This window comes from Chrysoperla carnea, chromosome 4, assembly GCF_905475395.1.
Source record: "Chrysoperla carnea chromosome 4, inChrCarn1.1, whole genome shotgun sequence".
NCBI lineage: Eukaryota > Metazoa > Arthropoda > Insecta > Neuroptera > Chrysopidae > Chrysoperla > Chrysoperla carnea.
In genome coordinates, this window is record NC_058340.1 from 68516091 (window position 1) to 68542332 (window position 26242).

General features: G+C 29.0%; 1 protein-coding gene across 2 annotated transcripts; it reads right to left on the minus strand.

The window, feature by feature from the left end:
- Positions 1 to 839: 839 nt before the first annotated feature.
- Positions 840 to 24848, minus strand: LOC123298999 (pyruvate carboxylase, mitochondrial). Of its 2 annotated transcripts, XM_044881105.1 has the most exons (11): positions 24535 to 24847; positions 6538 to 7121; positions 5978 to 6476; positions 5743 to 5869; positions 5129 to 5624; positions 3579 to 3620; positions 3219 to 3382; positions 2661 to 3151; positions 2301 to 2570; positions 1533 to 2235; positions 841 to 1440 (listed from the first exon to the last, which is right to left on the minus strand). In XM_044881105.1, exons 2-11 carry the CDS (start codon positions 7031 to 7033, stop codon positions 1129 to 1131), a joined length of 3600 nt encoding a protein of 1199 aa, XP_044737040.1. In that variant the 5' UTR covers positions 7034 to 7121; positions 24535 to 24847; the 3' UTR covers positions 841 to 1128. The 2 variants fall into 2 exon arrangements, with proteins under 2 accessions (XP_044737041.1, XP_044737040.1); XM_044881106.1 differs by lacking the exon at positions 3579 to 3620 and having other exon boundaries at positions 840 to 1440; positions 24535 to 24848.
- Positions 24849 to 26242: the final 1394 nt, after the last annotated feature.

Sequence of the window (26242 nt, forward strand, 5' to 3'; positions counted from 1 at the left end):
TGGAATTGTTAAAAAGCTTTACATATTGCACCAATCAATAATTTTATACTTTTCTTTCTCAAAAAGGATCATATTTACCGGTGAAATTCATTCCATTGCCAGTCGACGTCATAGCCCGAATATATGCAGAAAAATATAATAAAACTTGTTGTCATACACCAATAATAAAATTATTTTGTATTATTTTTTAATTATTTATTATATTATTTATATGATCTCCCACCATTTAATGAAATTTAATATTTTGGTGTGGAATCCTCAAAAACAGTTGTAGTGGACCGAATGGTGAATCTAAACCATCATCGCATCCACTTGAACACATACAAAAAGTGTCATCAAAATCGGTCCATTCGTTTCGGAGGAGTTTGGGAGCTAACATCTACACACAATAAATATATATATATTGGAATAAAATCAACTTCGCGGTTGATATTCTTTAACATCCGGGTGGCTGTAGAATTTGCTACTCTGTATACGCGGCAAATCGGAAAAACTGCGCGTGTGGGAAACCAAATACTGGACTTTAATTTCAAATATAAAGCAGGAGACTTTTATAAAAGCCACTGTTGAAATAAAAAACATTCAAATTTTAAAAATAAAATATTTTATTTAAAAATATATACAACCCATTTTTAACATAACTTTTTTGTAGGCGACATTATGATATTTTATACAAAATTTTAAGGCAGGAATGGAATTATGTTCTTTTTTTTTTAGTATAAAATTTATTTTATATTATTTATTTAAAAATATAAAAAAAATAAATCGATCAGAAAAAAAAAACATTGTAACAATAATATAAAATAGATCTTTTAAGTTTTTTTTTTAATTCTTCCAGAAAAAAAAACATGGGAAGAAAATTAGGATTTTTAGGCGCCTATTATATAAAACTATATAACATTATAAATTATATAAAAAATAATAACAAATAACAGAAAAAAATTTATCAAAAATATCCTAATGTCCACATTCTTTTCATTCGCAACATTCATTTCATATTGTATTGTGTGGATAGGATCGACAGATGGCTCTACTGTATATAATAAGTAGAGCCATCTGTGTTTTGATTAGAAAAATGTCTTTTTTAAAAGAACGATAAATAATTTTTATGAAAAATTATTTTTTAATTTATTCGTATTCTAAAACTAGATCTTCAGCTTGTAAATTATCGTTGACTTTGACTAGAATTTTCTTAACTTTACCAGCGACTGGACTTTGTACAATTGTTTCCATTTTCATTGCGGATAATACAACAACGGGGGTACCTTTATCAACTGTATCGCCTACTTTAACGCGAACTTCAAGTACTGTTCCAGGCATTGGTGCACCTAAATGTTTTTCGTTGCCTTTTTCGGCACGTGGATGTACTTCAACGGTTTTCTTTGCTGAAGCATCTCGTACGTAAATTGTTCGTAATTGTCCGTTTAATTCAAAGAATACCTGTAAATAAAAAAAATCGTAATTTGAATATTTCTGTGATAATTTTTTCATTTTATAATAAGAATATGACAAAAATTTTAACGAAACCTTACCTTTCTATCTCCCTCTTTAGTAGTTTCGTCCGCTGTGGCAAGATGTCGTACAACAAGACTCTTTCCCTTTTCAATTTCAATATTAAATTCCTCACCAATTTTAGGACCAACCAAAAATATTCTAGTTTCTAAATCCTTAACAGGTCCAAATCTCTCCCTGAATCCTAAGTAATCCTTTGTAACTTGTGGGTAGAGGGCAGCGGACATAACATCGTAATCACTAATCGATCTATTCGTATCGGTTTGTAAGGATGTCTTCAATGCATCAAAATCTAATGGTGGTAAACTTGCTCCAGGTCTACCTTCCATTCTTGGCATATTCTTTAATACTTTACTACGGAATGGTTCGGGGAAACCACCAACAGGTTGTCCAATATGACCTTGTAAGAATTCGACGACTGATTTCGGGAACGATAATTCTTCGGCACGTTCTTCACATTCTTCACGTGTTAGTTTATTTTGTACTAAGAATTGTGCTAAATCACCAACCACCTTTGATGATGGTGTGACTTTAATAATATCACCCAAAATTTGATTTGCATCGATGTATGCTTTTTTAACTTGTTCGAATTGTTCGCCCAAACCTAAGGAGTATGCTTGGAATTGGAGATTGGTATATTGACCACCGGGGATTTCATTCAAATAGACATCGGCATTTCCAGATTTCAAAAACGCGGTACATTCAAATGGTGCGTATAATCCTCTGGAAGAATAAAGTTTATAATTTAGTCCACCAAATTCTCTAGAAGAGATTGCAGCAGATCTTACCTAACTTGTTGCCAGTATGCAGAATACGCTGAGACATCATTCAAATCAATGTGAGAATCATGTTCAGTGCCTTCAAGTGCGGCGACAACTGCACCCATACTTGGTTGACTTGTTAATCCAGACATGGAGTCAACAGCTACGTCCACAACATCGGCTCCAGATTCAACACAAAATAGGGTTGATGCAACGCCATTACCGGATGTATCATGGGTGTGAATATGGATTGGAACATCGTCTGGTAATTGAGCGCGAAGAGCTGATACTAATAATCTAAAAAATCAAAATAAAAAATTGTAAGTATACCTTCTCTCTTCTCCGATACGATCTTGGCTCAAAAAAATTGCAAAAACTATTACAAACCTGGCAGATTGTGGTTTCAAAAGACCAGACATATCTTTAATAGCCAAAACATGAGCACCAGCTTTCACTAGCTCATCAGCTAATTTTGTATAATAATCTAAAGTATATTTCGTTTTCTTTGGATTTGCAACGTCTCCAGAATATGAAATAGCTGCTTCAACAACTCCACCAGCTTTGTTGACGGCATCCATACCAACAACCAAATTTGGTACATAATTCAACGAATCGAAAACACGGAAAACGTCCATTCCAGCTTTTACAGCTAAATCACAGAATTTATAGACAACATTGTCTGGGTAATTTGTATAACCGACAGCATTTGCACCACGCAACAACATTTGGAATGGAATGTTTGGAATTAATTCACGCATTTTTTCTAAACGTTCCCATGGACATTCGTGTAAGAAACGTAAGGAGACATCGAATGTTGCACCACCCCAATTTTCCAATGAATATAATTGACTGAATTTTTGGGCGACAAATGGCGAAATCTAAAACACAAATTTGAATTAAAATCTTACTTTCTTTGCTCCTAAGTTCAGTTGAATTAAAACATACTTTGAGGAGATCATGAGTTCGAACACGTGTCGCTAATAACGATTGATGAGCATCTCGGAATGTAGTATCCATAAACAAGGCACCTTTATGTGCGCGTACAGCTTTGGCAAAAGCTTTTGGTCCTTCTTTTTTAAGAATATCTCTGAAACCTTTTGGTGGGGGAGCTATAACACAATAACGAATCCAAATTAGAATACAGCTCTGGATAAAATGTCTTAAGTGGAAAATTAGTGCATGCTGGAGTAAGGATGTTAGTGCCTAGGATTTAGGATCGAATTGGTTTTGCATTATGAGTTTTGTATGAAGCTATAAATATGAAAATTCAAAAAGAAAAATTTCATAAAAAAATAAAATAATTACGTAATGTGTATGAATCCTCTTCGTCGGTACGAGCGCCTTCATCTGTGCGAAATACAAAGTTGAAACATGCTTATAAGTAACAATTAGAATGAAAGAAAAAATTAACACTGGTCGACAAAAATTTAACTTTTGCCTATTTGATGCGGGATTTGATTTCGTAGATAGAGTAACATCTGCGCAGAATCCGAATTTAATCTCAAAATTTTAATATTAATTCAAGTTTTCAAAAAAAATAAAAAAATAAAAGAAAATACATGTATGTTTTTCCGAAAACTTGAATTAATATTGAAATTCCAATCCAGAGAAAGAGTTTCAATTCAGGCTTATCACATGAAAATATATACGAGTTGATAGCTCGCATACTTTTCGAAAATTTGAGATAATACAGAGCAACCCATTTTAATTAAAGGGTCCAAATTTCTTCTAAAATATTTAAACTACAAAAACATGCTTCGTACAAAAATTATTCAGATTGAAGTGGAACAACATGTTCTGATATCAAATTGGACCTTGTTCTCCGAGGTCTTTTATTAGTTAACTTAAATCCTAAACGATAAAAGATGACGATTCTTTGACTAGAATATGATGTTCCACTTTAATTTAAATAACTTTTGTAGGAACATTTTTTTGTAGGTTAAGTATTTTCGATTTGGGTCCATCGATTAAAATGGATTTCCCTGTTTGGTAATTTTAAGGTCGAAATTGTCTTCAAATGATAATTGTCGCATCAAATGGGAAAAAATTGTGTCAACCAATTAAAAATGATTATTAACCAAAAAAAATAAATAAATATTATCAAACAAAAATTAAGAAAAAAAAACCAAAAAAACAAGTTGAAAGTGCAAATTTTGTTGATATAATAGGCCCTTCCATTTCTACATCTATTGATTTTTGAATGTACCCATCTCCTACATGTCAAGATAACTTTATTTGGTAGATCAATAAACTCATTGTTAAGGGGTTCAAGAATTACGTAAGCAGAGCAAAAACAAAAAGTTGCTTACATAAAACTTAAACGACCCTTTATATGTGCTCTAGTGTCCAAATTCGCTTATTCGTCTTTCAAATAAAGTTAATCCGACGTGAAAAAATTAGGTAAAATTTGTAAATGCCATGAAAATGATTAAACTAAACCCATCAACTACGATAGGAAAAAGAAGAAATTTCTACGAACAAAAACCACTTCCACCAGAAATTTTGAAAAATAATCGTGCAATGATTCTCTAATGCCAATTTTCTAAGAAAAAAATGTTTGTTTATGCAAAATGATTTTATAGTCCAAATATTTTCGATATTTATTTTTATGTTGCTCTAAAATTTGTATATGTAACATGTTTCGCCAATTTTCCAAAATACGACGCCAGTTTTATTTCTGTAAAAATTTTTTTATTCAGATTTTGTAAATGTCCGTTAATATTCCTGGAGGAGCCCATTATAATAAATAATAATGTTACCAATTAATTGGCCGTTTAAAGTGCCAGAAAACACATAAAAGAAACGCTGGAATATCAACAATCTTGTACAAAATGTACTAAATACAATTTACTCACTCAAAATTTTGATTTCTGGAACCACTGGAACAATTTCTTCCGGTAAGAGTTTAGTAGCTAATGGAGTTTGTGGTCCATTAACTAATACTTCAGCCATATATGTTAATAATTTTTGTGCACGATTTTTGGTTGGTTGAAATACGAATAATTGAGGATTTTCATCGATAAAGTATGTGTCAACAGCTCCGTTTAAGAATTTCTGATTTTCTAATACATTTAATAGGAATGGAATGTTTGTTTTAACACCACGAATACGGAATTCCCGTAATGAACGATTCATTTTTGCACAGGCTGATGGTAAATCTTTAGCACTGGCAATTACTTTTACCAATAACGAGTCATAATGTGGCGTGATCACAGCTCCGGCATATGCTGAGGCACTATCCAAACGGATACCCATACCTTCACCAGTACGGAATACCTCAATACGGCCAGAATCAGGTTGGAAACCTTTGGCTGGATCTTCAGTCGTTACACGACATTGAATGGCAAAGCCCTACAACAAAGATTATTCAAATGAAGATCAAGTGATGTTGAATAAGAATTATAGTCTTACAAGTGCAAAACGTCAAGACTTTTGCAAGAGTACAAGTGCACTAATCACGGAAACTTACATTAGCATGGATTTTATCTTGAGTTAATCCTAATTCTGGTAAAGTTAATCCTTCAGCGACACGAATTTGAGATTGTACTAAATCAACTCCTGTAATTTCTTCAGTAATGGTGTGTTCGACTTGTAATCTGTAAAATATAACCATTTTAGTAGGTGCTCCTATTTCTTCCCAAAGGTAAGAATGTCCGTGTTTGGCTAGGTAATAAAAATATACCCTGCCAACAAAGTCATTTTACCTGGCATTGACTTCAATAAAGTAGAATTTCTTCGCTGCTGGTTCGTACAAGAATTCAACAGTACCGGCATTTTCATATCCTACATGTTTTGCAATTTGCAATGCACATTTGAACATAGCATCACGAACTTTTGGATCTAAATGTGGAGCAGGTGCCATTTCCACAACTTTTTGATGACGACGTTGTACAGAACAATCTCTTTCGAATAAGTGTACAACATTTCCAGCGTGATCACCAAGTAATTGTACTTCAATGTGTCGAGGACGTTCAATAAATCGTTCGATAAACATTGAACCATCACCAAAAGCAGCCTTGGCTTCTGCTGATGCTCTTTCAAAGTTTTCCACGACTTCATCCATTTTTTTGACCACTCTCATACCACGACCACCACCTCCGTATGCAGCTTTGAAAATTACTGGTAATCCATGAACTTCACAAAACTCTTTCGCTTCTGCGGCAGTTGTTACTGGTCCGTCTGTTCCAGGTACAATTGGAATTTCTACAAAAATAAAACATAGATTAGATGATTCATACCGAGAGCAAAGTTTTTGAGCACTTACTGGCAGCAATAGCAGCTTGTCGAGCAGCTACTTTGTCACCCATTTGTCGGACAGTGTCTGGTGAGGGTCCAATAAACCGTAATCCAGCATCCACAACAGCCTGTGCAAAATCGGCACGTTCTGACAAGAAACCATAACCAGGATGGATCGCATCGACTCCATTATTTTTGGCAATTTCAATAATTTCAGGTATATTTAAGTAGGCTTGGACGGGTGGCAATCCTTTACCAATTAAATATGATTCATCTGCCTTTTGTCTATGAATCAAAAGTTTATCTTCATTCGAGTAGATTGCCACAGATTTAATACCCAATTCGTTACATGCTCGGAATATACGGATAGCAATTTCACCACGATTTGCTGCTAATACTTTACGAATTGGTTTATATTCGACATTTTTCGATTTTGGAAGATGCGTTGCATATGTGCGTGAATATAATTTTAAATTGTTTCGTATTAATGATTTTGTTTGAGAATTTATCATACGGACAACCATTTTGGCGGTGTTTTGTTTTTCCTTAGTGGCTTAAAATATATGTTTTGGTTGTCGAGTGAATCTTATCTTCTAAGATGAGAAATGTTATCTGTAAAAAAAAAAAAACGATGTTAACCTTTAAATGTTCTTTGGATCATACCGTGAGAATCTAGGGCGTGGGGGAGTCGTCATGACGATGCAAACATTTATTATTTACTTCCTCATTTAGCGAGTGAATATTTTCTCGAAGCTTAAGCCAATTGGTAGAAAAGAAATTGATTACTTTAAAATGAAATAGAATTTATATCTCTCTTACGATAGACAGTACTTCTTATAAAAACATTTTTCATAGATTTTCACTTTTATCTTTTAAAATCACATGTGATTTTTTCGAAGGTATAATTAGGATGTCCTTGGGGTCTATTTTTGCAATATGTCCAAATTACTGCGTCTCTAAACGCACTATTAATTTACATATTTGAATTACATAAATTAAAAATAGATATCCCATTCAAAATTAAAAGATACCTACTTTTTTTTAAACAATATATGTGGCATATATATTTGAAATTTTTGGCATCCAAACCTATTATGTGACTTCGATGTGATATGTACTACTATATATAATGTACTTAAGTATATAATACATATTATTGTCCAAATATTATTTTTAGATTAATAAATTTTGTTTACTACAATTTAAAACGTGTTTCCCCAAAAGAAAACAACACTTAATAAAAACGTAATCGTCTTTAAAGTTGTATAATTTTATTAACTTTAGTTATGACGTTGTGAAATTTTATTTTCGTTTGATAAAAATACATTTTTACACGTGGAGAACAAATTTTAGAGATTTTGGTTACGCTGTTTTAAAACACAATCCCGCATTCCCGCATTCCTTGGTTTTTCTTTTGTTATAAACATTTTTTAAGCACAAAATATAGGAATGTTATTTGTTCGGCGCGTGTTCATGGTAGGTTTCCAGTCCTTATGTCCATCCATAAAATTATATTAATAGAGTAGTGTATCGAACCATAGAAACGCCTCCAATAAAACTCATGCACGATGCAAATAATTTTAAGCCCTTTCTTATTTGAAAGCTAGTTTGATTGTTTGGCATTTAGCTACGTTTAAAGAGAATCTGATCCATTCTTAATAGCTCGTTAATTAAATAATCTCGTAATTTTGCGTTAATTAAAAAAAAAAAGAAATTTATATCAAAAACTCAAACGGAATTCATGACATGATTTTATGGAATCTATATAAAGTAATTTCTGAAAAAATTAAAGCAATGTTTACGTTGGGTTTGAAACAAGTTAAAAACAAAAATGATCGCAAAATTTAGAACGATAATTTTAAAGCCAAAAGTAGTATGAAGTTTAAATTTTAGACCGTACTTAAGTGTACTTTATATATTTAAAATCTAATTCTATGAAGGCAAAGAGCCAATTTTTAGACAATTTTAAATAATGAAAAAACTATTCACATCTTTTCATGTACATCTGCACATACGAATTAAACTACGAGTTAATTTTACAAATGAAAATCGTAAATAAAATTTATTTTTAATTAATACTTTCACCTACGATTATCTACTAAGTCAATCCAAATTGAGAATGCAATCTCCAAATTTGATTTAGGTCAACAGGGATTTAATTTTCAAAGAATTTTTTTCATTTCAAGTAATGAAATCGTGTGTTTCGAAAAGTATCAAGATTAATTTTGGTGCCCGCGCCAAGCACGTATAGATAGGTACTGGATTTCATTTAGAGAAGGGATATTTTTTTCCAAAAAAGTCGCTCGATGTAAATTTGATTTTTGCAAAGTAGTAAGTCTTGACGCTCAATTTCTGAATCGTTCCATTAAATTTTGTTCTTATTTTTATTAGTTATTTTGAGTGTAAAGCAAAATCAAAGCGTTTTTATTAAAAAAATTGATGGATAAAACTGCTTCGATCATCATACACAAAGGGAGAGCAACCCCTCCCCCCTTCCAGAATGTACGCACCCTTGTGGCACGGCCTTTACAAAATATGAAAACTATTTTATCATACGCTTCATCATATTATCATACGCTTATCTTGTACACATAAAATAAGTATTTTAGCAATAATAAAGATAGTAAATTAAAAACAATTTTGTAAATTCCAAACATACACCTACTTCAGAAATTACTAATTCGTTGTTGGTTGACAATTTACTTTCATAATTTGAGCAAAAAAGAAAATTTACTTGCTAATTTTTAACCTTCGTAGAATCGATAATATCTATCGGAAATAATAGATAATCATATCGAATTAAAATTGTCGAATTCACTAAAATGTGTTTGTTTAATGCCTAATTCAAATAATGAATCTGTTTTTTAATTATTCTTATATGAAGATAATTTGACAGCGAATTTTAACATTTCTATCGTGATATTAATTAGCACCTAATAGTAAAAGATCAATTAAATATTTGAATTATTAATAATTTTTTATTAATATTTTTTTTTTTTTGTAAATTTTATAAAAATTAATGTGAAACTAAAATAAATATGTATGTTTTTATGTTTTAATAAAACATACAATAAGTTAAGTTTAAATAAACAATGGAATTGCTTACGTCGAAGTCAGACCTCTTTAGTACAAAGTACAATTTTATACATAATTACATTTTATTATATTAATAATTATAATGTCATTTAATGCGCTGTCGCGTTCGCATATCAAAATTCCATATTTACAAATCATATTTATTAATTTTTTTAAAAATATTTTTAAATAAATTATTTCAATAAATAAGTTTTGATTAAAACTGACATGTTTGTAGGTATATTCAGTTAATTCAAAAAAATTTTCTTTTAAATAGACCCTTAGTTCATAATAAAACGAAATTTATATAATTCTTTTGTCTACCGTTGGCACAATGCTGCCGGACACAAGCATCAATAAATATCCGGAAGTTCCATTTGCGAACTCCAAGTTGCTCCTCAAAGAGGATATCTTAAAAAGGGCCAATCTTAGATGGAAGGAGGAACGTACTTGTGGTACTACAAGACAGATATGGTCTGAGTACAATCGCAGGCGTTCCGAAGATCTTATATCACTTCCAAGAACCTCTGTTCGCAAAGTTGTTGCGACTATTACAGGACTCCGGTTGGGCGGCAGGCATGCTGAAAGCCTGGGCCTGGCAGTGTATCACGACTACTACAGGAGTTGTCTCAGTGGTGAGGAGGAGAAGACAATGCCTCATCTTCTCTGTCACTGCCCGGCTCTTGTCATGAGGAGATGGACTTACTTGAGCCAACCTCTCTTTGACGATCTCTCCGACCTGGAGTCCGTCGACGTCAAAACTCTCCTGCTGTTCTTAAACAGCTTCAAATGGTTCATGGAGTAGTGGCCGAGGATGGGCCAAGCCTTTTTCGGTATCACAACGGACCCTATGGTCTAAGTGTGTTCCACCCCAGGACGGCCGCTCTAATCTAACCTAGCTTTTGTCTACCGTTTCGGTAATGTAGGAGAGAATTTTGAAACTGATAAAGGTTTATGATAAATAGACCGTTCAGTTTTCAATACACACAGGGTATACGACATTAACACAGCATATTTTTCAAGATCAAACTACTGGGGTATACGCCGTATGCCGTCATATTGCTTTGCTAATGAATTTCTTTTAACAAATATGGCTGACCAAAAAAACCAGATTTGTATAAATTTGATACTTAAGTCACGATTAAAATAACGTTTTCCTTTATTACCAAACTAAAAATTTGGTGGAGGTTCTGAGAAGTTCCAGTACTATTGGATAAAAAAGGCTTGCAGTTAAATGTATCGTGTTAGCTTTCAAGCTTTATGAAATAATTTGTTGAGAGTCACTGATTTATATTTATCTCACATAAATAGATGTTTATATGAATAACTAACTCTTGATTCCTTAAACAATAAATATTATTTATAATCGTAAATAATAAATTGCGTATTTATAATTTAATTTATATAATATATAAATTAATAATAGAATTTATTAGAATTAGAATATTTAATGAGTGCATGGCCGTAGTATTAGGAGAAATATCTACTGAGATTTGACAAGCCTAAATAAAGCTCGGTTGTTTTGAATTATTCTTTTTTTTTTTTTTTTTTTTACCATAGAAATGTTTTTGTTAATAAGGAAGCTAAATAATTTACTTAGGATTAAGTTATTTATTTTATTGTCCGTTAAATATTAGGAAATTGATTATAAATTATAAAGCATTTCAATTTGAGGCTTACTGACTAGATTTCAAAGGTCCTCATGGTTTTTCCTACATGCTCCTTTTTATTATATAGGATTAGTTTTATCTATAAAATTATTAATTTGATAAAAATATTAGTTTTTCCTGTCAATGAAAATATATTACGTGGTAATTAACTTATATGTGTAATTAATCTAATTATATCCGTTATATAATTGATTATGGCTAATGGATCTTCACCACCGGTAAGGATTGTTTTACACAGCTAAAATATATGTATGGTTTTCTATTTTTTAAAATGTATAATAGTCATAATTATTCATTGAATATATCAGAAAAGATGGCCTTGAAATATTTTATATTGAATATTTTTACAGAAATCTGTAATTTATGGTAATGTCTAATGACTGCTTTTACAGAAATCTGTAATTAATTTTAAATTTGTTTTTATTTTTATTAATATATCTTTATAAATTATATCTCATGTGTTATTCTGAAGTATGAGCTATATTGCTGTACAGTTTCATTAAAAACCATTCGCTAGTTTTAGCGTGAAAGCGTAACAAACAAACAAACAATTACTTTCGCATTTATTATATATAAAGATAGAGATAATCCAAGTAAAATAAATATCTATTTTGTTTATCCAATTTTTTTCTTTTTCAAATATAAATAAATTTTATATTCTTGAATAGAAAAATATGTTTTGTTATCGTAAAAATAATAAAAACTATTCAAATTAGTTTAAATAAATAAAATATAAAGATTTTTTATAAAGATTTAGTATTTTGATTTTAAATAATAAGTATTTTGTTTACAATATAGTTGTTTAAAGTAGCGTATCCAATATATCCACAACAGGAGATTCTACCTTGGAAATGATTACATCAAGCTTCCCCTGACTTAATTGTACACCCAATCCCGAGGAAGTTACATACTTGATTATCGGCTAATGAGTATGCCTCAATTCCAGGAAATGTAAATGGTTATATTTATGAGTCTAATCTTATCCGATTTCAAACTTGTTAAATGAAATTCCATTAATTTTCAAGATAATCGGACTTATAGTTTAATATTTGTAATAGGGCTTAATACACCAAATGCCTGTTGGTGTTGGCGCAGGTGTTTAAGTATAGTTTTGCTTTGGTGTTTAAGTATCTTTTAACATTTTCTATTTTTTCGTTACGGAATTTGCAATAAAATGACTTATTGTTTATCTTTAACTCTGATGATAAGCAAGAGCTAAGAGTATCTTTCAAAATAAATATATGTTTTTAAGTCTTTATAAATAGTAAACCACTTATGTAATTTTTATTTATAAATTCTTATCACGAACATAGATTGCTAAAAGCGGTTTAGATCTTCTAAGTTCAATAGACTCAGAAGCGTAACCATACAAGGGTTTTCCCTCGCGAATAAACACATTAAAAATTTTGTTAGTTCTTTGTGTAAAGAGAGCCAGAATTCAAACAGATACCTTTTCAACAGTAAAGTTAACATAATCAAACCAAAGTGGGTCTGCGAAAGAGATATATACGTATGTGCACTCATATCTACACTCTCTTTTGCTCAGTGCCACTTTGTTTTGATAGAACTATAACACCATTATTATGGAAACTTTATCTAGGACTGTCTTTTCATACTAATATAACAATTTTATCGGAATGTTAATTCAAAGTCTAGAAAATTACAACATTGGATCATGATTGACAACTTAGATTAAAAAATATCGTTGATTTATAAAATACTATAAAATCCTTTAAAATTAATAATTTTAAACAAAGTCCATATTGATAAAACTATAATTATTAATATATTGTTTATATTAAGTCTACAGTTTTGACTTAATTTACGTAAAATTCCAAAAAAAATATGTTATCAATAATAAATAATAATATTTTACTTCAATCTAGATTACAGATTTATTTTTAACATAAGGAGTAATAAATTTTATTAATTTTACATTTATTATTTGTTATTCAAACCTGTGTTGTCAACTTTTGCCAAAATTTGATTTATATCGCTTGGAAAAAATTAATTAATTTCAATTCCAAAAAATTTTGATAAAATCTGTGTTTTAATTTAATATTAACAAGTAGCTTGTAAGTTGAAATATCCCCATCAAAATTACTCCACCACCGAGTTTCATCAAATTCCAACAAAAATTTTTTTTGCGTTTTTCTCGATTTTTTCAAAGGGAGTACCCCTTAAAAAAATTGCAAAAAAATCGAGAAATTTTTTTATCTCTAATTTCGATAAAACTCAGTATATAAGGTAATTTTGACCCAAAAAGTACAAAAAACGGGTGCGTTTGATGACTGGTCGAGTAGTTTTTGAGATACGCACTAAAATCGATCCAAATATTGCGAAATCTCAAAAATTCTGCATCCAATCATTAAATTAACCTAATTTTTATATTTTCTGTATACATGGTTGCCTATAAAATACTTGCGACACGAAATCAGATAACAACGATAAAAATTTATGTAATTTAATATAAAAAAAAAATATATTTAACTAAAATTAAATTATATAGAAATAAATTAATTATCAAAATAAGAAAAAAATTTGTCGCAGTTTTAAATTTTATTTAAATACTTTAAAAGGCCATTGATCTTGCAGTTATTATTATTAATTTATATAAATATTCAATTTAAATTGAAAATGCTAGTCATTATCAGGACCGGACTATATGATGATCGAAATTTCTCATTGCCCAGTGTTAACGAAAATTGATCCAGAACGGCAGAAAAATTCTAATTAGAAAATTTAACTTAAAGTTTTCGAGATATCCTCTCTTCAAATTTCCTTTTTTGGGTATAATTTAATTTGAAATGTTTGTTAGATTTTTTTAGAGGATTTTATCCACAAAAGTTTCCAAAAACGGGCCAAAATTTCCCTCAGAAGAAACAAAAATAAAACAAGAAAAATTTAAAAAGCCCTTGACACATCTAAAAGTACCTAAACTGCAGGATACTGTTTTTCATTTTAAAACTTTAATTTTTATAAAATTGTCCCGATTAAAAGGGATTAAAGTAAAAAACAATGACAAACAGTTTGAAAAGAATTAAAATAACAACATTATGGTGGAAGCGCGGAAAATCAATTAAATATGTTTAATATAATCTTTGAACATTTGAATAATGAAACACTGAAAATCAATCACTCTTTTTTGCCGGAAGGGAGTAATTAAATTTGGTTCTAAATCCAAACCTGACAATTAAATAATATTTAAGTGCCAAATCAAAAAAAAAAAAAAATTCATAAACATAAACAAAACAACAGTGATTATACACATTATGACGTCATGCAACCTAAACATGAATAAAATAAAGTCAAGGTAATCATAATTTTTTTTTTTCAAAATGATTATTTGTCAAGTTTACCTACCTCTCTCTAAGTAATACAAAATTTGATTTATTGATTTATTTATATTTTGATTGATAAATCAAAAACATATTTTTTATTAGTTATTAAATTTTTTCGACTTAAAATGTTGTGTTAGAAATGTTAAATAGAAATTGACTTGTTTTGCAAAAAAAAAATTTAATTAAATAATATTCTTAAATTAATAAGTTTTGTTTTTTTAATTTGTAAAATAAATTACATTTAATTAAAATTAATTAAATCATTAAATTGTATTTGTTGTGTAAAAAAAAAAAAACAATTAGTTTAATTCTTTTCTTGTTAAACGATTTCTATTTTATAACATATCCGTAAATATTGAATCAAGGTTCATATTTATACGAACTTTCGAATCCTTCTTAGACTTATCCAAATTCTTCGATATAAAACAGCTAAAAGAATGATTCCTGATATCAATAATTTGTAATTCAATAATTTAATGACTAATTCAAAACATGTCCAGAATTAGGAGATTAAAGAATGAATTAAATTGTGAATGGAAGGAAATAAGGATTTTAAGGACATGATGAACCTTTATAGCTTTTTTTATCCTAATCAAAAAGTCATCCGTAAAGACTAGAAACGAAATAAATTAACCTCCATAGATAATTTCTGCACGTGAAAAAATCAATTCCTGATTATTTAATCACCAATAAAAATTTATTTCACGTTTTAAACAAGTTACCTTGAACTTGTTCCGTTCATTAATAAAACTGTATGTGATTTATATATTTAGACAAGTAATCACGAATTAAGTAATATTTACATAATAATATTCTTACTTGTGATTTGTTGCTAAAAATAAAAATCATAAACTTTAGAGTTATATAGATTGAGTGTCAAACGATTTTAAGCGTACCAACATCTGAGGTAATTGTTTAGGTCCAACCATTGTAGATTCGTAAGAAAAAATGTAAAGTGATACGTGATAAGTATTTTTTTTAAGACAAAAAGCGAAAAAATTCAGTGAAATCACGATGTTTTATGTAAAACATTTTGATATATCAAAATTTGACATTCAATGTATGTGTTTTTGATAAATGTCCTTATATTCTTTTGATAAATGCATTTTTTTTAATAAATGTCCCTAGCTGACCTAAGCAATTACTTCAGATGTTGGCACGCTTCTCACTGTACAGAAAGATAGGCGACGCTTAGTCTATATAAAACTATAAAGTCAATGATATAAAATTACATAATGTTTAACCGTTAATATTTGCATAAATTGATTAGCAAAGAAAAAAAAAACTAAATATGATTTTTGAATTTAATTTTGCATGAAATAAACTATTGAATTTATTAATTTATGTTGATGGGAAGACGTATAAACATTATTATGTAATATCCACTTATTTTTATATGATATCGGAAGTAATTATTATTAGAAAATTATTTTGTAAATACAATTTAAGATAGTACGGTCGCCAAGGTAAGTTTAGACTTGTGATTGAAATTATTTGGAGAAAACAATGAAAACATATCATCTATCTACCGTTTTCCCATAAAACCAATGTAAAAATGCCTACTTTTGAATTTATTTAAATAATCGGGCAACCACTCCCCATCCCCTTTAATCAGAATTGATTTAGACTAAGTCCAACTTCATATAAACAAAAATCAAGCCTCGCAGATCAATTCTGTCGCGATATTCGTGTGATAGTGACTCCAAAAACCTTCGAGTATCGAGTTTGGATCGATTATATAACAAATACCGATTACCCAGAATATCAAGTACCTCGGAGATCAATTCCGACGCGATATTCATGTTATAAATCAATTTAGGTCACAAAATTTGCTGCCGCTCTGTATTTGCCGCTGCCGCAAATGTATTTTTTTTCATTTAATGTTTTTAATTAAAACAAATTCCATTAGATTACCATACCCTGTAGATTATCATTATTAAAAAATTAATTAATGATGATTGTTATATAATTATTTCTACGTTTATTTTGCAATTGTATGCATGTTTGTGGTTTGTGTGTTTGTTTGTTTATTGTATTGAATGGAAATTTTATTTTTCCAATAATTTTACAATAAATGCTATTTAATTTAAACAAATACCTCCGATACAGTAGTTATTACTAATGATATTCAATTGAAAACATATTACCTTTTAGTTAGTTACACTGCTATTCATCGATAATTATTAACGATTGTTCTATTAGTATTAGTATTAGATGTATAGTGTGAGCCAGGAAAAAGAATTAAATTTATAGAAATTATGGGTAATTTTCCAGTATCAACATCATGAAAATGGTATTGAAATGTCTACAGTCCAGAAACTTATACAGACAAGTAAAATTTACAAAATTTAAAAAACATCCGACGAATGCAATTTACTCCTTATAAACCGATTTTTGGAAACTTATAAAATGTTCTCAATCAAGTCGGTTCGACCGTTTAGGGGCTACGATGCCACTGAGAAACACACAAACGCACAGATAAACAGATAAACACTTTAAACTTAAAACAATCCTTCTTAAATCAATATCAAAGTGATGGTCAAGGACACCAGATGAGATGAAAAGGATACTTAGAGAGCTATCATTTTTTGGGACAAATTTTTGGAAATATTTTAATTGAAATTGAAATATTTGAGTTGAGTTTGTTCTTTTGAATTATTGTTTTGAATTACCTAATTATTTTATCATTTCACTTTTCAAAATGAATTGAGACAGATTTATTTGACCATTCATTTCCATAGTAATTATTTATATGTTAAAATTATATGTCATGTCTTCTCCAAACTGAATCGATTTTGAAGATCATCGCCAATTTTTTTATTTTTTCGGATACAAAACTCTAATCTCGTACATGAAACATAGCTAAGAACACTCTTCGTTAAATTATCTTTCAAATGGAACCAAAAGAATTAAAATCGGTTCATCCATTTAGGCGCTACGATGCCACAGACAGACAAACACGCAGACACACACATAGCGGTCAAACTTATAACACCCCTTTTTTTAGCTCGCTGGTTAAAAATAGTTTAAAACGCTTAATAGCTTAAATATGAAACTATATACCTAATAAGTAATTATCGACGAAGTTCTAAAACTTTTCCTGACTCATCCTGTTATTTATTACCAAGGGATGTAATATATGTATATAAGTTTTTTTCCATTTATTATAGTAATATTTATCATTACAACCCTTTACGCGTCACGATAGTATCTTGTGATAATAGTTCACATAAATTTAAGAAAGAAAAAAACGTTTTTCTGATAAAACGTGAAAGATAATTTTTTCAAACATATTCGAAATTCTTCGAAGAGTTGAATAATCATATTTTTATGTTGAATCATAATTCAAGGAAAACTCTTAATACATGAACATATAAGATGAAGGAAAATATCATTATTATTTTATAACAATAAAATTTACGGAAAATTTATTATTGAATAGAAAAGTTGACATAATAATCTTAACGATGTATCAAATCAAATTAAAATAAATGATTATATTCGTTTGATAAAAGAAAATTGATAAGTCATTTTCCATACATTTTCATATGTATTTTAAATCTAAAACAGTGTATATCAAACGTTATTTGACTAAGAAAAAATAAATGTAGGCTCAAGCACTCATTATTAAGATTTACATTCGAAAATAATGCAGACACTTTTTAACTTCCGGTAAAAAAGTAGTTATAATAATTATAGTCAAACCTGGGTAAGTGAGAACTGAATAAGTGAGAAAACTCTATAAGTGAGATTAATAGCCAGGACCCGTCATTTTAAGCTTCCAAAACCTCTATTAGCGAGAAACAGAAACCTCTGTAAGAGAGAGTCGTTTTTTCCTTCATGGACCTCCGTAAGCGAGACTGCTACTTATCTAAGCAACAGTGGAGCTTTTAATTATTTATATTATTTAGGAGGAATATTTACTACATTCTTACTTGCTGTGAATTTTTATTGCTGCGTATCTCTATGAAAGAGAAACGCTACCCATGTACTTGTATTAGCGAGAAACTCGGGTTAGTGAGAAACAGCTCTATAAGCGAGAATGAGATTGTGCTCCCTCGAACTCTCGCTTATCCAGGTTTGACTGTATTTAATTCAGTTTTTCCTATTCATTGTAATTTTGATTCAGTAGGAGCACAAATTAATCCAAAACTAATATATTTATGAAAAATTGGACCAATACAACGCTTTCACATAGTAAGAAACGATTTGAAAGAAATACTTTGTCGTCAAATTGAAATATTCACTTCGTACTGAATGTGCTAGCTTTAATTTGCTCAATTTTGAGTATTTTTAACTTTCTCTTTTCTAGTTTTCTCGTCCTTAGAATGTTTCTTTTATAGCTTCCTCTTTCTTAGGATTTTCTTGATTTAGTTATACCTAACGAACAGTGTTGAAATTTGAACTCTTGAGCGATATTCTGACCAGATATCGATTTTATCTGATATTGAATATTTATTTTGTAAAAACATTTTTTATTTAATTACCAAATCAAACATATATAATTAAATTGGATTATTAAAAAAATCAAACATTAAAATATTTTTAATTAATCGATATCTCCGTAATAAAAATAACGTTGATAAGCAAATTCCTAACTAAACAGGTTGACCGATAGAAATTTGTTTTTATAAACTGTTAAATAACATAAAATTTTAAAAACATCTCTTTAACTTAAAAATCAAATATCAAAATATCATAAAAATTTTCAATTAAATTTTAATTAATCATAGTTTTTCCAGTTTTTTATTAGAATAAATTCTCTTAAACTAATTTTCGGAGGAAAATATGTAACCACAATGTCGAATTTTTATCGTGACCAATTCGTTTTCATTTGAATGAGTTTCTGATTGAGCTCTTTCTTAAGAACTTAAAGGAAATTAACTTCTAAGAATAAAAATAAAATGCATATAATTATTTAGACAATTTGTATACATTTTACTGGTATTTCCTGCGCTTCCACCATAAATATTATTTTAATATAATAATATATTATATTATGATATACGAGCTGGGCATCGATGAAGTACGTCTGGCACCTGCAAGCGTTTGCGTTAACTGCACCTACTAATACGTGCATTTCTCAAAAAGGGTACGAAAATTGTCGATTTTTAAAACAATTTTTCTTCAATTTTTATGTCCTAATTTTTATTAAGCAATATGTATAAATTTGCTTTAAGGAAATTCCAAAAGAACCACGTTTTCTTAGGATCATGTTTAAATCGTGTATATGCATTCTCGCTTGAAGTTAAAAGTTAACCAATATCAGGGTCGTTTTAGAGAAGGGTTTTTCTGAAGGTCATCTTCTTTGTATTCAACGATTTATAGATATTCAGAGTATCCTTTTTGTCCCTCTATAACTGACCATTGATCAATTAAAACAAAAAAAACACGTGATTCAATTTTAGGTTGATATTTTTAAAACTGTTATCAGATGATAAGTTCAAAGTATGATTTCAAAATATGTAGGTGTGTTTTCCTTATCAGCGAAGCTAGCGTATATAGAAAGAGAAAACAATAACAACAGACTATATGATGAGTGTTGTTTGAATTTGGAATTATAAACTTTGATCAACTTATGATCGATCAATTGATTTTACCTTTCCGATAAAGCTATTTCTAGGAACGTAATTTTATTTTAATCTTTAGATCTAAAAATAAATATTGATTAATTAGTGATACATAGTTCAACATTAGGTCTTTCACGATTCCTCGACCTTTGCTCATCATTGTTAACCAGTACCATTTCGCAATTTTGATAAACCAAGTATGGTTTCCTACTAAATTTGGGTTATACTTTTCAAATTTGTGATCTAAATTAACCTGGCTCTAACAGGTTTCAAGTATGTGGAGTCCTGGTCCCGGAATTAAGCACATTAGAGATAGCTAGCGAAAAATTGACATCACAGCTAAAAAGAATGACCCAAAATTAGTGGGTTTCAAAAAAAATTCCAATAAAATCGGATGAAATTTGCCTGTGTTATCAAAAAAATCGAATTTTTTAACTTTGTGACGTCATAAAAATCCAAAAAATTTAATTTTACTCTATCACCGCCAAGTTTTATCCAATTTGGATAAACCAAGTGTGTAATCCTACTAAATTTGGGTCAAACTTTTCAAATTTGTGCTCAAAATTAACCTAGCTTTAATAGATTTCAAGTATGTGGACTCCTGGTCGCGAAATTAAGCATATTAGTGATAGCTAGCGAATAATTGACATCACAACTGAAAAGAATGACCCAAAATTAGTGAGTTTGCAAAAAAAAAAACTCCAATAAGATTGGCCTTACCAAACATAAAAATAACACACATAAAAAAAAAATAATAATAATACAGTCGAATTGAGAACCTTCTGCTTTTTTTGAAGTATGTTAAAAAAATTTATTGTTACAGTACTTGGAATGACCTTCCAAATGTCAAAGTGAACAGAAAATATTTTATGATAGCAGTTCATTGAGAAGATGTGAATTTTTTTGAAACACTTGGAGGTCAAACATTTATTTTTGTTATCGATATAAAAAAATGATTTTTTTTCAAGTCTTCTGTTAATCATTCGATTTATATTTTATTGACATTAAAAAAAAACTATTTTGATAACATTTTATTAATCACAAAATTATTATTTATTTTGTAATCAGTTTCATAGTTGCATGTTTCATAAAAATGTTTTTCAAATACACAAATCTGTCATTTATAACTTTTAAAAGTACATTTTTCAAAGTGACCCTAATTTTTCCATTTTATTTTTTACAAGGTTCATTCAATAAAATTATTGTAAAAATGAAAATATTAAATTTAATGAGATAGTAAATTATTTTTGGAATAAATAAAATTCAAAAATATCACGAGTAAAACTAGTTTTAATGATCTAACCGATTTCCGGATTACGGATATACCCGATAATGTTATTTTTCATACAAGATTAAAAGAGCTTCAAAATTTGAGAGGTAGTTTTCCAGAAATTCAACATTTTGATTCTTAAATTTCAAAGGCGGCCTTTGAAAGGATGTTGTCGAAGTACCGCCTAACAAAGTTTTTCTCTACTAAAATTTACATTGCTCGGGGCTCTTTTAGAGAAAACTCCCAAAAGAATTGAAGTATTTGACGATGAAAACGACGTCAAATACTGCGCCTGGTCTAAGTGATTTTCGTCTTTTTGAAGTACTGTTTGGGCAGACTGAATTAGAAAAGATATAACTTTCCTATTCGCTAAAAAGAAGTTTCCTTACTCGTCAGGTGAATGACTCTTAAAGCCATAAATTAACTTATTATTCCATAAAATCATGTGATATCACTTTCAAATAAAGCCATGAACATAAAAACCAGTATAAAAAAATTATTTTTTTTAATAAAATAAAAATAAATTATATTAAAAAATTTGCATAATAGGTATATATTGTTAAGTCCTGCATTGTAATTATCCTAGTTTTAACTTAAAAAATTACATATTAATAATCACTTATATAATGTCAATGAATATTCGATGTGCTATATTCGGTATATCAAAATAAACATCTGACATCTTAAAAAGAAGACCTTGAAAGTTGAAATTTGTCCATGGGCTATTTTAGGAAAATGACTCATTAACCCTTCTCAGTTCTTAATATCTTCTACACTCAAAATATTTGAATGCATATCAATATTAAGTTATCAATTTGTCCAGTTTTTACATTCCATAATATTTGTGAGTAAAATGGAAAATAAAATCCAAAATAATGAAAATATTAAAAAGGGATTTTGTCATGAAAATCAGCATATGGGTATAAAATAATATTCTTAACAACTTTTTCCACTAATTTTTTTCGACATCTTTAACCACCTCTGACGCTAGGCATAATATTAAGAACTGGTCTTATTTGCCATATTGTTGAAATCGATATTCCTATCAATAACGAAAATATGATGGTGTCTTCATCTTAAATGTGACACTGTATATTGGTGAGAGAAACAAAATATCCGAAGAACTACATTTACACAAATTTTTGGGCTTCTTGTAAAAAAAAATTCAGAAAATGTACATCCACTAGTTTAATATATAAAAGCAGATTGCTCTTTTTGTGTATCATTTTTTCTTCAACAGATAATTTTTCCTCTTAAAAACATAATTCTTGATACTTTTTAAATAATTTGATTTAATTATTTTATCATTTTTACTAAATAATAATAACACAAAACTAGAATTTGATGTCAAGGGCATTTCTAAGTTATTAAAAATCAATTATTGTTACGTATATCCAATTTTTTTTTACAAAGTCATGAAATAATAACGCATTATTATCACACGAAAATTTTCATGGCTGAATTTTATGGTCTATAATATTAAAGTGAAACACCTACTTTACTAATACATGTAATTTTAAGAAAATTTATACTTTTCACGTATCAGTTTACATATTTTCTTACGAATCTACAACGGTTGGACCTAAGCAATTACCTCAGATGTTGGTACGCTTAAAATCGTTTGACACTCAGTCTATATAACTCTTACGTCTATGACTGAATTCTAATACTTTTTTTTTTCAAATAAAATTGCATTTCATTGTTTGTCCATGTTTTTTGTGGTTTAGTATTTATCAAATATAATATTTGGTAATACTTTCAAATTCACAGTTAAATTATCTTCTTATTTGTTACAAAAACAGGGTCAAATGCAAGGTCTAATTTACAAAAAGAATACATTTTATTTTCTTAATTAGCGTTTAGCTTCGTTTCACGACAGGTGTAAACAGTCAAAAAAATAACTCCAAAAATATTAAATTGTTATGGAAGTTTCAAAATAGATTAAAGGGTCTGTTCAAATTATCGGCTTTTTTACAAGATATTACAGGGTATTCATTTTGATGAGAGCGCAAGTCAATGCACTAAACAAATCCGTTTATTACAAAATTGCGTGTAATCAGCGCTTTCGCTAAAATGATTTATCAAAATGAAAAAAAAAATTCCTTATATTATAAATATTTAACTTTGGTACAGGATCCTAAACTACCAGCATAAACACACACACCTCGTAATTTACCGGTATTTTGGCATGATAAACAAAAATAAAATTCCTAAACATCTTACAACGGTAATTTTATTTGAAAATTTAATTAGCAAATAATTAAATTATTCTTAGTTAAAATAAATTATGCTAATTAGATCAAAAAATTGAAAAAGACAATTTTAAATTTAAGATAATTGTATTATTTATTTAAAGCCATTGAAATTACTATCAAATCTTAAATCTGAATGATCACGGCACCTGGTGGAGATGACACAATCTATGATCACGCATAGGAATCACGAGAATTTTATGCGAAAATTTCCAGTACACTTTAATCGCTTTAAATGGATAAATGATTCTAAAAATTGTTCTTAAAGTATTCAAAATCAACTTTAATAAATCTGAATCTTTCTTAACAGTGTTCGTTCTACCTTAAATACTTATTTTGATAACGAAATAAAATATTATTAATTATCATAAAAACAATTTACGTATTTAGACCCAAATAAAATTATTATAGTACAATTTATATAAAGATGTTTAGAGGTCATTTTGTAAACTAATTATTAATTTTTAATTATTGAAAATAAATATTTTTTAATTTAATAATTATTACATAATACGTTTAAATAATAAAATGTTTATGTATCAAAAAATTAATAAATTATTATTATTATTATTAATTCATGACTAGTCGAATTTGTTTTTCTTTTAAATAATTTATGTTAAATAATGCCCCCACTATTTTTTTTCCGTATACAATAAGACTTTAAATTATGCAAAACTTTCATTTCGAAAAAAAAAAACATCCAAAATTTGTAATATCCTTGTATCCAAAACCCTGAGGGATAGGTATTTTTTAAAAATATCGGACCTTATTCGGTCAACAATGCGGCATTTTTTTTATTGTCAATCAATTTCGAATAATGTTGAAAAAAAAAGAAAGTGGTACTTACGATTTATGAATAAAGAAAATGATGAAAAAACTAAATAAAATTCACAAAAACTTTTTAAAAATTTAAGTTGAATAAAAAAACAGCATGTCCCTACTTATTTAATTGTTAAAACAAACACCGACAACCTGAGCTGTTGGCACTTTAGGTACTGTCAGATTTAGTTGAATATCGTGTCGGTTTTTCCTACTCCAATCCGATTTTATGTTTTTATCGTCGTTCAAAATGTGAAAGAAAATATTGTTGTCTCAAGTTTTGTATATGTATGTTTAAACAGTAGGCGCGATCATCGTGTACACGGTAATCATATCGTATCGCGCGGTAAATCCATACGCTCGCCACGTTCTATATAGATACCTCTTTTTGTGTGTATACCAAAACGATGAAGAGGGGCTTACAAAAAAATTTTTTGATAGTATTGTCGTGTGAAGCGTGCGTTCTGGTGGTTATTTACACACAATTTAGTGGTCTTATGTACAGGTTGAACGCACGAAATGATCATGCGTTAGTTGATATTTTATATTAGGTGAAAATTATGCATGAAAAGATCAATAAAAAAAAATGTGAGCTGTCACAGGACGCCTGGTAGATGTGAAACATCGACATTATTTTGTAAAAGTAATATGCAGAAAAGAACAGATTGTGATAGGAACTAAATATGTCATAATGATAAAATAAAATATTACGATTTTTTTTTCAGATAACGATGACTATTTATTAGATAAACATTTATTTTCATTAAATACAAAAATTTACGAATTTATTTCAAATCGTGACTACTTAAGTCGTTTAATCAGTGACTTCGGTAATAGTTATATTCGATGTTGCCTCTGAGGACAGTATTACTGTGACAATTGGTCGATGGTAACTAAAGTATGTTACAAAAGTATTGGACATAACATTATCAAGATATCTAATAAATACAGCATCTATTGTACACACTACTGCCTGTCTACACACTACTGCATATAGACTGTATACATATACCATCGTATAGCTACTACTACTGTCTACACACTACTGCATATAGACTGTATTTCTTGTATCAACCATATTACTGTTCTGTATGTTTTAGATATTTAATAAAAAAATTTGCTAAACCAATTTTCTAAGACACTCCATATAACTTACTTTTTTTCCACTTTATTGATTTTACAAAATATATTCATGATCCATCGATGATATACCATTGCTAGACAAGTGTATATGGTAGTGACGTAGGCAAAGGTCCAAAGTTTAAAGGTCATGTATATATATATAAATAAAATTCTATAATCTTTCTCCATATTATATTGATATTCATTGAAAAAAATTGTTCTATGTTGTAGCTTAATTTAATCGACTCAAAATATGCAAATTAGCTACTATTCACTTACAGTTTTTATAGGCAATGTCTATCACATTATTGAAAAGTTTATTGCATATAAAAACTTAAGAAAAGAAATTTCATCTAGAATTGGCGAACGAAATTACCTAGAGATGGCTCTGGTGTGAAAGTGAATGCAATATGGCCGATATAGAGGATTTTCGTTCAAGTTGTCAAAATTAATTTTTGCATTTTTTTTTGTTTATTTGTTTTTTTAACATGGAGAAAGCCCTGGATATTAATATTGGTGATATATTTTATCTACTTGGTGGATCAAGAAGGCCGTTAATGGAAGGAGAGGCGCTTTCTCGTTCCAAAAACTTGTTTTTCTGTGGTATCCAATCG

Coding starts and splice junctions, on each gene's coding strand:
- LOC123298999 (XM_044881105.1), bottom strand. CDS start 7,033: ATGGTTGTCCGTATGATAAATTCTCAAACAAAATCATTAATACGAAAC. Junction 5,870..5,977: donor TTTATTGAAGTCAATGCCAG/GTAAAATGACTT, acceptor TATATTTTACAG/ATTACAAGTCGAACACACCA. Junction 1,441..1,532: donor CTAAAGAGGGAGATAGAAAG/GTAAGGTTTCGT, acceptor TTTTATTTACAG/GTATTCTTTGAATTAAACGG.